Source organism: Micropterus dolomieu, linkage group LG06 (genome assembly GCF_021292245.1).
Source record: "Micropterus dolomieu isolate WLL.071019.BEF.003 ecotype Adirondacks linkage group LG06, ASM2129224v1, whole genome shotgun sequence".
NCBI classification, from domain to species: Eukaryota; Metazoa; Chordata; class Actinopteri; order Centrarchiformes; family Centrarchidae; genus Micropterus; species Micropterus dolomieu.
The window spans coordinates 29,211,411-29,224,557 of record NC_060155.1 but is presented as its reverse complement, the minus strand read 5'-3'; the positions used below and the strand labels follow the sequence as shown (position 1 = coordinate 29,224,557).

The 13,147-nt window shown below is 46.7% G+C and overlaps 1 protein-coding gene across 4 annotated transcripts in view; it reads right to left on the bottom strand.

The window, feature by feature from the left end:
- Positions 1-13,147, bottom strand: part of LOC123971865 (discs large homolog 1-like protein) — a 101,125-nt gene that overhangs the window by 23,266 nt on the left and 64,712 nt on the right. For 2 of the 4 annotated variants that reach the window (XM_046050889.1, XM_046050892.1), the window contains one exon: positions 11,961-12,110. The exons of the other annotated variants lie outside the window; for them this stretch is intronic. In XM_046050889.1, the coding sequence (XP_045906845.1) occupies positions 11,961-12,110 (150 nt within the window). The remainder of the gene's footprint in view (positions 1-11,960; positions 12,111-13,147) is intronic. 4 annotated transcript variants of the gene reach the window in all.

The window sequence follows — 13,147 nt, the reverse complement described above, 5'->3', positions numbered from 1 at the left end:
GGGGGGGGGGGGGGGGGGGGGGAGTCCCGGGCAGCGGCAGGCAGGCAGCTTTCTTTTGGATACTCTGCAGCAGCTTTAAACCCCCGCTGAAGATAAAAGCCCTCGCAGGCTCTTCAGGACTGAACCTTGAAGATTGTTCTGATGGGTTTTTGTTTTCTGAAACCTGATTGTTACGTGACAAAGTCTGAAGGTGAAATATGAGCAGAATTTCTCAAAATAAAACTAAATGATGGTTTTTGAAGGATGAAGCGTCGACTTCAGACTAAAACTGACAGTGTGGATGGATCCGTATAGACTGAAATAAACTAACTGAACTAAAAAAATTAAAGTGCTGTTAGAGCTTCACCACCAGCCAAAAGGTCGTTAAAATCAAAAGTGGACTATTTAAAATGCTTCAAAACTGCTGCCAGTATGATGCCTTTTAAAAACCTTTTATTATTTGACAAAATAAACTCTATATCAAGCTAAAAAAATCCATTAAAGGTAGAGCTAATCGAACATACCATCGTGTAAGTATTTCAGCAGCAGCCCTGCTGAGACTCCCTGTTGTTGTGACAGATGGTTCTGTACGGACTCTAAAGGTTCATAGTATTCCAGCCTTTTTTACGTTGGGTAAACTATGAATGGGAAACAAATTACACTCCAGAACAACGGGCGCTGTGCAGTTGGATAGATGTCATAACTGGATTTAAAATCCAGGACGAGAGCCGGGGGGTTTTAGTGGGAGGAGCGTTTCCAGCATCCACAGGCGCTGCTGGAAAAACAAGCCGATACGCTGACCCGTCATCAGTTCATCTGACGGAGCGGCAGCATCACAGCTGCAGGTCAAACTGAGCAACACACCAGCCTGGACGGAGGGCCAACTATTTCTAAGTGTATTGATCTGCGTCAGCGTTCTGCTGTGATTATCTATACATCTGCGTCTGTTCTGATGTATTTAAACGGTCATCTGAACAGTAACGCAGGTCATTGTTCCCGTGTTCAGCCCGCAGGCTCGGTCAGAAACGGGTGTTAAAATGTGCAGGACTCTGGAAACTGATCCACATGATTCATGACAGCAGGAACACAAACGCAGCATTTAGAGAGCAAATCAATACGATTCAGTGCGGCCAACGTGGCCCAGTGTAAATATACACCGCCGTGTGGCCGAGTCCACGTCAGAGGCCGTGTCACAGAGCGCACACATCCAGCTCAAACCTGACTCCACACACAGAGGCACAGGGATCTGCTGAAAGTTAGGATTAAACTGTGCTTCTGCAGCTCCACCTACAGGCCGCACAGATCGACACAGTCATCACTGTCAACAAACAGTTAATTAGGCATTTTACTCGTTTCACATAACATGGCTGGTATTAGTATAAACTTAATATCTTGAAACATGGAGGAGCTGCGGCGGATTATCAGAAGTATTCTATCCCCTCATTAATGTGCAGATTTATGCGGCAGGAGCCACAAAATCTCATCTGTTTTTCTAATCTGTAAAAGGAAACTGGATTGCGAAGAACCACCTTTCCGTTTATCACAACCTGCATCTTATTTTCACACATGTTCGATGGGTAGTACTCACTTATTACAGATCAGCAGACTGATGTTAAAGGTAAACCAGGACAGGACATAAACACGCTGCCGCCTCAGCAGCCAAAACCACAGTGTTTGGAAACGACAGAGAAAAGTGCTGCAAATTGGTGCCAATTCTTAAAATTGAATTCTGGTGTTGGCGTGATCTACAGGAAGATCACAGGAAGAGCTGCAGGCGAGCACTGCACCGTCAGCATTCAAGGTAAATTTAGGGCAACGCTTGGCCATCAGCGCTGGTGCCTACACGGCTTAATGTTTTAGTAGAGTTCAAAAAGGCAGCAGTGAAACAAGCAGACGCGTTTTAAGCAAACCCAAACCGAATCAAAGTCAACACAGTAAGTAGCCGCCGGGAACGTTACGGCTAACTGCTTAGGGAAAGCGTCTGGGGTCATGTTGCTATCCACATGTGCTTCAACAGTTTGAACTTAGTGCTTTTGTCCCAGATTTGTTGCAGCACCAGCACATTCCTTAAAACCACTAAAACATTGCTTTACCCGACTTTAAACTTCTGCGCTGGAGCAGGCTACGTGCTGACGTGAGCGTTTAAACTTGTGCGTTAGTTTCTGTGTCTTAAACCACCAAAAACGCCAGTTGGCGGAGGGGTTTCTATGTTCCCCTGTGTTGAGTTTCTTCTTCGTCTTCGTTGGTGTAGGCTGCTACAAACAGTGGCGACTGAAACTGAGCGGATCATGTTGGGAGTTGATTGACGTTGAACAGAAGTGACTTTTAGTGAAATTGCTAAATTGCCGCGTCGGAGGTGGTATGAACGACCCTTGAACCGGTTGAAGCAGAACAAGCAGTACAAGCAGGAAGCAGACCAATCACATCGCTAAGTGTAGTTACATTTTTTGTGAAGGTGCGTGTCAGGCTATGGCAATATAATGTAACTGTAGTACCAGAGGCTGCAGTTTCAGCACCCCCGCAATCCTGGGACCAAAAGTTATTTTACGCCAGACAGACGGCTAGCTGGCAGTATCAAAGTAGACAAGGTCCTAGGTAGTTGTTGTAGTACTCGAGACCGGTCTTAAGACCAGTTTTTGATTGATTGTCTTGGTCTCGCCTTGGACTCGACTGCATTTCTACTCAGTCTCGTCTCGGACATTGAGGACTCTGGAAGACCAGTCAAGACCATAACTTTGGGAATATCAATGAATTGCTTTTTCATCGTCTGATTTATTTGTTAACATCCAAACTTTGATTGGATGTAAAACGTTGAATAAAGACGCTTATGTTGATTTCAGCTCTTAGTGTTTTAACGGGAATGTGGATCTTTCAGATCAATCTGAGACGTACCTCTGACCTCGTATGTCAAGTAATGTGGGGAACTGGTCTTGGTCTTGACTCTGTCTCGGTTTGGGCGGTCAGATTACATAACCACAAAAAGCGTGCGATTTAATAAAACAGTAAAAGTGTGTGTGACGCAGCAGTCTGCTCATTATCTCCGCCCACACCGGCGTCTCGCATATGCCTCTAAAACAGATAACTTGCAAAGAGAACAATGATTCATCAGCAGTAACCCCCCTCCCCGTCCTGCCGCTAATCGTTCAAAACATAGTCGGACTCGCCGCCGGAGCTCCGGTCGCTCTGTGACAGAGACTGAAGAAAACTGGGAGAAGATAAGGAAGTTTTGGGTTTGGCTGTATCGCTGCCTATTGTTGTTCAACATGTTCAACAACTTTTCACAGAGCCGACATGCCGGTCAGTCACTTCATCAACCGACCAATCACAGCCTGGATGTGGCGGGACGTTAAAAAAGTTTGACGTGCTACAGCAAACTTTACAATGTTGAACAATTTATGATTATTGACAAGTTGGTACTTAAATTAGAGACCGATGTAGAGTATTTTGCTTGCACAAGGATTCAATTTTAAAAAACACCCCACAGAAATGAAACAGCTTTTATGTTATCAGCTATTATATGAAATTAAAATGAATGCAGTATTTTTTATTATATTACTGTTAACTACACATTATACTCTTTATTTAATACACTCGTGTACAGTTCCCTCCTCCGTAGAGCAACACGCTCCCCTTGTTCTGTTTTACAAAATTGTTTAACTTTGTTCAAGTTGAGAAATGCAAATTTCAAAATGTCAGTATTTTGTGTATTCCTTGATAATTAAGCGAGTTGACTCATTTGTTCCATTATAATCGAATCATAATTCTTTCCTCCAAATCGTGCAGCTCCACTGCACGTCGACAGATACAACACCAGACACAACAACCACCACCAAAGGACATTCATCAAAGACTTTTGAGAGTCACAAATAAGCAGCGTAAAACCACTCAGAAGTACCATCTGTACACGGGTTAAAAAGAATTAGTCACTCTGAAAGCACTGACAACAATTAATAGATCCCAGCTCTTTCATCCGGTGTTTAAATTCACTAAAGGGCATCAGACTTCACAGCGACAAGTCAGTCTGCAGTGTGTCAGGGCTGCAATGTTTTTCTTTACTGCAATATGAACAAACACAGGAACTACATGACTTCAGTTGCGCTATTTGAAAAGACTTAAGCATCCTACAATGATTGAGGTGTTTAGAAGGGAAGAGTGCATAGAAAACAAAAAAGCTGATAAAATGACTTTTGTTCTCCTTTATTGAGCTTTAAGCCCTCTGAGTGCTTTACAAACGCTGCTTTTCTTTTTTGCAACCAAATCCACCGTTGTCGTCAGTTTATCAAACAAAACTAAACCGATCAAGAATGTTGTTGTGATCGGTGGTTCGCTGTGAACGGAGAGTCTGCTTGTTAACAAACTCTGTATCCAAGAACCCTTGAGTAACTCTTGTAGATCAGTGAACCGTGTGAGTTTTTCTTTTGTTATCAAGCAGCAAAAAAGTTGAGTGTCATTTGACTTGGCTGACATCACATCCTGCGAGCTGACTCTTGTGCACGGGCACATTGCGATGACGATGCTGAAACGATCGAGCTCTGCACGGACCTCAGATCCAAGACACCACAGAGCAAATTAGAGGAACTGGTGTTGCACAACACATACGTACAAAGATAAGAGGGGAAGTAAGGTAGGCTTGTAAATGTGCCTCCTCATGGATGTTGAAGTCCAGGTTGTCATTTTGTCCATGTGATGGCGTGGAGATGAAATAAACAGCTGCCAGAAGAGCTCAGCGCTTTGTATTAACCCTGGTGGTGAATAAGAATCTCTTGCCCAGTTAATCACCTTGATGAAGCTTTCAGAGTGTAGAAAGTTCATAGAGATGTCTAACAGCTCTGTTTACAGTGTGAGAACATGCAGCTCACATTTATAGTTGGCTCCTCAGTGTAAACCTACATTTTGGCGATGTGTGTTGGAGGCAGTAAAAACCGGGGAGGTGGCGGGGTAGCGCTGCGTGTCAGGAGCCTGGAGGTTGCTAGGCAACGCTGGGGAAGGCATGTGCTACTGCAGGGGTTCCTTACATCTGCCCAGAACATGATGCTGCTGTTTATGCAGGTAAATCTCCCCCCACATCGGCACGCTCGTGAGGCGCACACACACAGATTTATACATGTATGTACAGGATCCCAAACCGAACCCGACGCCAACAGAAACACTTCCTCAGTCTGAGACGAGGGAGATTCCCGGCTCATGGTTTTATGACCATCACGCCACAGCGGCTGAAAGATCTGGAACAATCACCGCGAACCCCAGATCCCCGAACATTTTAACGCCACACACAGAGTGATGTTCCCGTTTAGATATAATAACCAGCCGCTGCAGCCTCATCAACAAACCACCGCCACGGACGCAAACACACAGCTGAGCTTCTATTCATGTGATCCTAACAGCAAATCATTTGGACATGGGGGCTGTGGACGAGGGCGTTTCTGGATCTGCGGTGCAGGGTTTAACCAGATGTGTAGGTTCCTGCATGAATCCTGATCCGCCACATGACGCAGCAGCAGCAGCAGCTCTCCTGTTGCAACTTTCCCACATCTGCCTCATCCGGCAGCAGCGTCACATCCACAGCAGACGGGCCGATCAATACATTTACAACAACACACACAGCGGTCGGAGTACTGCATGATCATATGTATACAGGCTGACTGCACACACACGCTGTGGAAAATGAGTCACGCTACACGCTGCAGCGCCTCCCACTACCTCCTCACCTTTACCAACATTTCTTTTTGAATAGGTGGGGGTGGGGAGGTGGGGGTGACCTACCAGTAGGCGCCGGTGGAGCCGCTTGGTTCTCCTCAGGGTGCCCATGATGCGGCGGCCCATCTTTTTGGCGTACCACACAGAGTTGAGCATGCTGCTTGTTGCTGCTGCTGCTGCTGTGCTGAAGGTGGTGTGTCGCCTCCTCTGCGCCTCCTCCTCTCACTCCTGCTGCAGGCTGCGGGGTGGCGGAGGTGGTGCCGGCTGGAGAGCAGACGATGGGAGGGGGGCTTCACTCCACCTTGTGTCCCCCCCTCCCCCTCCTCTTCCTCACAGACACAAACAGGGAGGCTGCAGAGGAGCTGATGGAGGTGAACCAGATGCGGCTTCCAGGAGAGGAGCGACGGAGCGGGAGACGCACCGAGGTCGTCCTCCTCCTGGCAGTTATGAGCAGCGACGGCGGCGTTGGCAGACGGTGGCCGGTAAACGGTAGCTGTCAGACTCTGGACTTGACAGGGAGAAGAGAGAGAGGAGCCTCCGGGGGCGGATTAACCTGCCGGGGTGAGAGAGCATCGCTTAGCGGGCGGGGAGAGAGCAGCCGGTCGGCCAGCCTCCGTCTGTCTGAAGCAGACAGCAACAACAGACTGCAGGGCTGACGAGAGGACGGAGACGAGAGTGTGCGTTTAAAGAGAGCGCAGGCAGGGAGGAAAATTACTCCTCTGATCTCTCTGCAGTGTGGAAACCTCACGCAGCTCCTTTCCTCCTCCTCCTCCTCCTCTTCCTCCCCCCCTACAGGGTCTCAGTCCGCTGTGGGTTTGGTCCGGCTGACCTCTGTCCTACTTCAGTCCTCAGACTTTGAGTCCCTTCCCAAACATGAGTCAGCAGGGGAAGCTCATGCCTGCAAAGCGCTGAGTTGTGGCGGCTGTGACGGACAGCATGCTGGACGTGTGATGTGTGGAGCGGCCGTCACGACAGCTGATTCATTTAGTAGGGATGTTCATTTACAGAGCTCTCTGCCAGTAAGTTAGTTAAAACAGGAGGAACTCTGGAACCAACTCTGGAGCTGGCACGCGAAAATTCAACTGAACAAAAAGAAAAATGTTTAATAAATTTATATATAATCATTTCAAAATGCAACTGTGGGCTGGATCGTTTTTCTACATTTTGTTAAGCTGCACGGTGTCTTTTTCCAACTCACACGGCACGAGTACATCCCCTGGGACGTAAAGCCAGAGCTCACGACCTGAGTGCTCACACTCTACGTGTATAAAATGGCCCGACGATTGAAAACAGTCAAAGATTTGTTTAAAAGTTCTGAGGCAGGCAGAAGTTTGTTTGGATAAAAGCCAGATGAGTAAATGTTTATGGACTTGACTGCGAAGCCGACGACGTTAATGTGCAGAGAGAATTTGAGGTAAGCTAGCTACGCTTTACTGTATAGATAGCTAGCGTCGTGTCGCATTGGCACTTTCAGACGCCATTCGCCACTTCGTGCAGGCGCTGTGAGGGGGAAAAAAAAGGCGCTGGGGGTCAGAAATGGATCCAACCATAGCGGCGAGCAGCTGCTCGTTCCTCGCTCCCCCTGCACACTGACGCCCAACGACGCCGATATTCAGCCCGACTCTAAAGTATGCTTGAAAAACGGGCTCAAATCGTACAGCGTACGCCACGTCAGATCGTTTCCCCCTTAGTTATTTTAATCATTCGTTCACTTTTTCCTAAATAAAACCACTGTTTTGTTGTATTTTGTGCTTCAATACGCTTAACAAGCTTAATAAAGCAGCAACGATTAGTCGACGTAATCAACGATGTCGATAATAAAAATTTGTCGACGTGAAATTTCATTGTCGACGCATCGTTACAGAGAGGCTGTTTAAGGGAGAGACAGCAATCTTCTGATTAAGAACATTTCTGGTTCATTTCTAACTGCAGTGCACTACAGGAAGTGCAGAGGGCAGTACCGCTTCCACTGTCCGTGTCACGAAGAAGAAGCATTCAGGCGAGAAGAAGCGGAGAAACAGAAAGTTTTGTAGCCGTTTAATCACTAAACGGTTTTGAGGAGAGAAATCAGCTGTGTAGAACTTGGATATTGGCAGTTTTACATTACATTGGTGGCGAATCAAAAATGTGCTCAAACGTTTTCGGGGTTCAGAAGCTGCACAAGCGCCCGCGGGGGTTAGCGGCGGCAGCCGGCCGGCCAGTCCCGCCCACAGAGCGCCCTGGTCCCAGTTACTCAGACCGCTGCAGCAGCAACAACAGACGAAAGGCAGTGTTCCTATACGTTCATTTATTTGTGACGGCCCGCCACAACATCAACACTGACACAAACTGATTCTTTTACTTGGCCCATTTAAAATCTTATTTGATTGCAGTTCAGCGTCTCTCTCTCTCTCTCATGAACACCGCAGCACAAATCTGTCCAACACAACGCTGCCAACGTCGGAGACCCAGCTTTAAAAAAGTTATTATTAATGAGTCAAGGTTTAAAGTACATCAAGGAACATCTGGCTGGTGATGTTGCCTACAGAACATTCTCCACTTATAAAACCTATAAGCACTTTGGAAAAATAACCTGCAGCAGCAGAAAGAAAGGTGCCTGTTGCTTTATTGTTCTAAACAGACTCAAACACTGTATTTGAGCTCATTTTTGAGTGTCATGGCAAACGCTGTGAATACTTATGTACGTGAGCTTTTTTAATTTTTTATAAATTTGCAAAGATTTCAAACAAATGTCTTTCACGTTGTCATAATGGGGTACTGTTTGTAGATTTCTATGAGGAAAACAATGATTTTAATCCATTTTGGAAGAAGGGTGTAACAACAAAATGTGTATAAAGTGAAGCGCTGTGAATACGGCGTTCTCTTATAACATATTATACTGTTTATACATATAGGGTTAACGAACAGGCCAATTCAGAGTTATTTAGAGAAAAACCCAGAAGAAATCATTCAAAAATCGATAATTATCACGATAAATGTCAAATCATTATTTCTTTCAAGTTTAAAGGCTGATTTTTGGCCCTGAATGAAAAGGACCAGATGGTTCATTATGTGGTTAAACTTTACTTTATGGTCAGAACGTGACAAACAGTGGATCACTTCACAACTCTGAAGAAATTAAGAGAAAAATTAAGTGGCAATTTGTTTGTGATTCTAATGAATAAAATCAAATGATTATTGACGATATATTGAACATTTGTTATTGAGGAAAATTATATTGTGATAATTATCATTACTCTTATTGCCCAGCCCTAATTAATAAATAAATATATATATGTGAATTCTCAAACTGTCCAAAATTCAATGTATGAAACAAGAGAAGTGCTTTCTGTTAAAGTTTCCCTGATCTAACTTTCCCTGCCTGGAATAAGCACCCTAACGCTCCACGATTTCCCAGATGTCTATAAATAGAGCTGGCCTGTCCTCCCAGCATCCTTTGCTGCAGCTGGGGATGAAGTGTAGCAGAGATGAGATGATGGAGAAGAAGCCTCCGTGACAAGTCTTTTCATGTCCTCCGAGTCCTTTGTCTTGGTGATAAATTTACATCAGGGCAGCTGTAAATCTTTGCGTTGGGGACGAACAGGAGGCCAGCTGCACTTTACTATCACCCCCCCCCTCCTCTGGTTACAGAAAGCCTCACTAAATCTGCCCTTGTCCTTCTCTGCAGGTTCAACCCCCTCCTCCATTTTCCTGCCGTCAGGATTTTCTTTGTCGCCATTCATCTCCTGTGTTGCCATGGCGCTGCTGAGGAGAGCGAGCGAGCGGAGATGGAAAAATAAAAGGAATAATAATAATAAAAAAAAAAGGAGTGAACAGTGCGTCTCCACAGCCTTCAGCGTCTTTGTGGGGATGTGAGGGTCCATTCATTGCGTTATCGCGGCGGAGGTGTTGGAGATAGCTGCCTGCTGACGTCAGGCCGGGGACGGGCGGCCGCCGCAGATCAAACGTGGAGGAAACAATGAAGAGCGGGGCGTGGAGATTTCTACCGCCAGAGAGCGTGAGCAGAAAGAGCGGCGAGGAGAAGGTGTGGATGTCCTGCAGTCGGCCCGCTGCCGCTCTGTGTTTAGTGTGATGTGAATCATGAAATCGCTGTAGAGCTCAGAGTTCCTCTACATTATAACGACACCACATGTGAAACGTGCCGCTGAGGTAACCGCCTCCTCTCCCAGCCTGTGTTCAGCCCGCGGCCTCCTGACGCTGCACATCTGCATCCGTTAATGGTTTCATGAGTCTACAGCCGTGCGAGCAGCTCTGAGAGGCTGCACAGCGACGCATGGCGAGATACGTCAGCACGAATCAACGTGCAGGACCGACGAATACGATCTCGGTCCACGCCAGCGTTTTAGCTGCGAAACTGAGAACGCACATCTGGTGGCCGTTCTCGCACACTGGGCACGTGCGAGCCGGTGTGATCGGGAAGCAGATTGTCTACGCCGCAGTTTCTGAAGAAAGTTCTACTAGAGACGAACAACAAGCAGCGATGGTTTGAGCGTTAGCGTCTCCCCTTGTGCAGTGAGGCGCCAGACACCCATCACATCAACAGCACACTCACCATTATAATACGTGGTTTCTATTACAGAGACCAAACTGATGGAAAACGCTCCACAAATCCGTCACATCGTGGATTTTGTTGAAGGAGCAGTTCAACATTTGGGGAAATGTTCCAACAGAGCTGGAGCCACGAGACGCTAAGCTAAGCACTGGTTCCAGCCGCTAACTCCGCCTTTTATTTCCATTTCTGTCAGTGAACACACTAAAACAACAAGATTATACGCGAGCTTTAGAGAACTCAACCGTTCTCAACCGCTTTCATGTCAAAGGCCCCAAAACTGACACTAATCAGACCACTGATTGATAGAACTTTAGCTTTTAGATGTTTTATTACACACCGTGACCAAAACAATCTCACATCCTAGCCGGTAAGTCATTGTGGTACTTATGGATGGAATTATAGTGAAAATTAATTATTCCCCTTTCTGCTGGGGACCCCGTGGAACCCCTCAAGGACCCCGGACCCCACTGCTTTAGAGGACAGAGCCAGGCTAGCTGTCTCCTCAGCTAGACTAGAACCACATCTTAACCTCAGCTAGGATCTACGGCCATGAGGTCAGAACCAGCAGAACATTTAGGATCTACGGCCATGAGGTCAGAACCAGCAGAACATTTAGGATCTACTGCCATGGAGGTCAGAACCAGCAGAACATTTAGGATCTACGGCCATGGAGGTCAGAACCAGCAGAACATTTAGGATCTACGGCCATGAGGTCAGAACCAGCAGAACATTTAGGATCTACTGCCATGGAGGTCAGAACCAGCAGAACATTTAGGATCTACGGCCATGGAGGTCAGAACCAGCAGAACATTTAGGATCTACGGCCATGAGGTCAGAACCAGCAGAACATTTAGGATCTACTGCCATGGAGGTCAGAACCAGCAGAACATTTAGGATCTACGGCCATGGAGGTCAGAACCAGCAGAACATTTAGGATCTACGGCCATGAGGTCAGAACCAGCAGAACATTTAGGATCTACTGCCATGGAGGTCAGAACCAGCAGAACATTTAGGATCTACGGCCATGACGTCAGAACCAGCAGAACATTTAGGATCTACTGCCATGGAGGTCAGAACCAGCAGAACATTTAGGATCTACGGCCATGACGTCAGAACCAGCGGAACATTTAGGATCTACTGCCATGGAGGTCAGAACCAGCGGAACATTTAGGATCTACGGCCACGACGTCAGAACCAGCGGAACATTTAGGATCTACTGCCATGGAGGTCAGAACCAGCGGAACATTTAGGATCTACGGCCATGACGTCAGAACCAGCAGAACATTTAGGACCTACAGCCATGACGTCAGAACCAGCAGAACATTTAGGACCTACAGCCATGACGTCAGAATCAGCAGAACATTTAGGACCTACAGCCATGACGTCAGAACCAGCAGAACATTTAGGACCTACAGCCATGACGTCAGAATCAGCAGAACATTTAGGACCTACAGCCATGACGTCAGAACCAGCAGAACATTTAGGACCTACAGCCATGACGTCAGAACCAGCAGAACATTTAGGACCTACAGCCATGACGTCAGAACCAGCAGAACATTTAGGACCTACAGCCATGACGTCAGAATCAGCAGAACATTTAGGACCAACATTCAGAACTTTTGGATGTGAATGTCGTGGATGAAAAGGCAGATTCATTTTTCTGTTGAAACACGGATGAAGATGTGATGGGATGATCTCAATACCAGAGCGGAGTGGGGGGGGCGGGGTTTACCTGGATCGGGGGGTAGGGGTTGGAGGAGCAGGAGGGGAGGGGGCTGTCCTCGCCGTGGGGATAGAGAGTGGAGGGCGTAGGGGAGGGGAGCTCCGGGAGGTGCTGTCCTAACACTGAAGAGCCGTCAAAGATGCACTCCAGAGACGCTACCTACAAGATACAGGAGGGGAGGAAAGACGGAGTCTCGCAGAGGTCAAAATACAGCAAAGGCAAAGAGGAGAGAGACAGTTCGTCCTTACGGAGGTCAGACAGACAGAGAAGGTGAGAGTGAGCGAGCAGAAAGGGGTTGGGAGGGTTTCCTTAAATGTTTTGTTGACTAGAGGCTCTGAAACTAGTTTGCTTCCTGTCTGTAGAGTGAGAACAAAGACGATTGGATAAATTCTTGGCCTATATTTCAGGACAAGTTGTCCGACTCCACCGTGAAGGAAACCTGACGTTCAGTCAGTGAGGCTGTTGTTGACTCTAAACTGAGCACGGCAGACTAAATGTAAAGCAAAGATCTTTACAGGGAATGATATAGTTTCCCTGGATGGCATCGCCCTGGCCTCCAGCACCACCGTGAGGAATCTTGGAGTTATCTTTGATCAGGACATGTCGTTTAAGTCTCACATTAAGCAAATTTGAAGGACCCTGATTGCGAAAATCAGGAACATCCTGTCTAAAAATGATGCAGAAAAACTAGTCCATGCATTTGTTACTTCTAGGCTGGATTACTGCAATTCCTTATTATCAGGCTGATCGAAAAAGTCCGTTAAGACTCTTCAGCTGATTCAGAATGCTGCAGCACGTGTTCTGACAGGAACCAGGAAAAGAGATCACATTTCTCCTGTTTTAGCTTCTCTGCATTGGCTTCCAGTAAAATCCAGAATAGAATTTAAAATCATTCTTCTTACCTACAAAGCTCTTAATGGTCAGGCACCATCTTATCTTAAAGATCTCATAGTACCTTACTACCCCACCAGAGCACTGCGCTCCCAGAATGCAGGGTTACTTGTGGTTCCTAGAGTCTCCAAAAGTAGACTGGGAGCCAGAGCGTTCAGCTATCAAGCTCCTCTCCTGTGGAACCAGGTTCCAGTTTGGGTTCAGGAGGCAGACACCATCTCCACATTTAAGAGTAGGCTTAAGACTTTCCTCTTTGATAAAGCTTATAGTTAGGGCTGGCTCAGGTAGTCCTGAACCATCCCTTA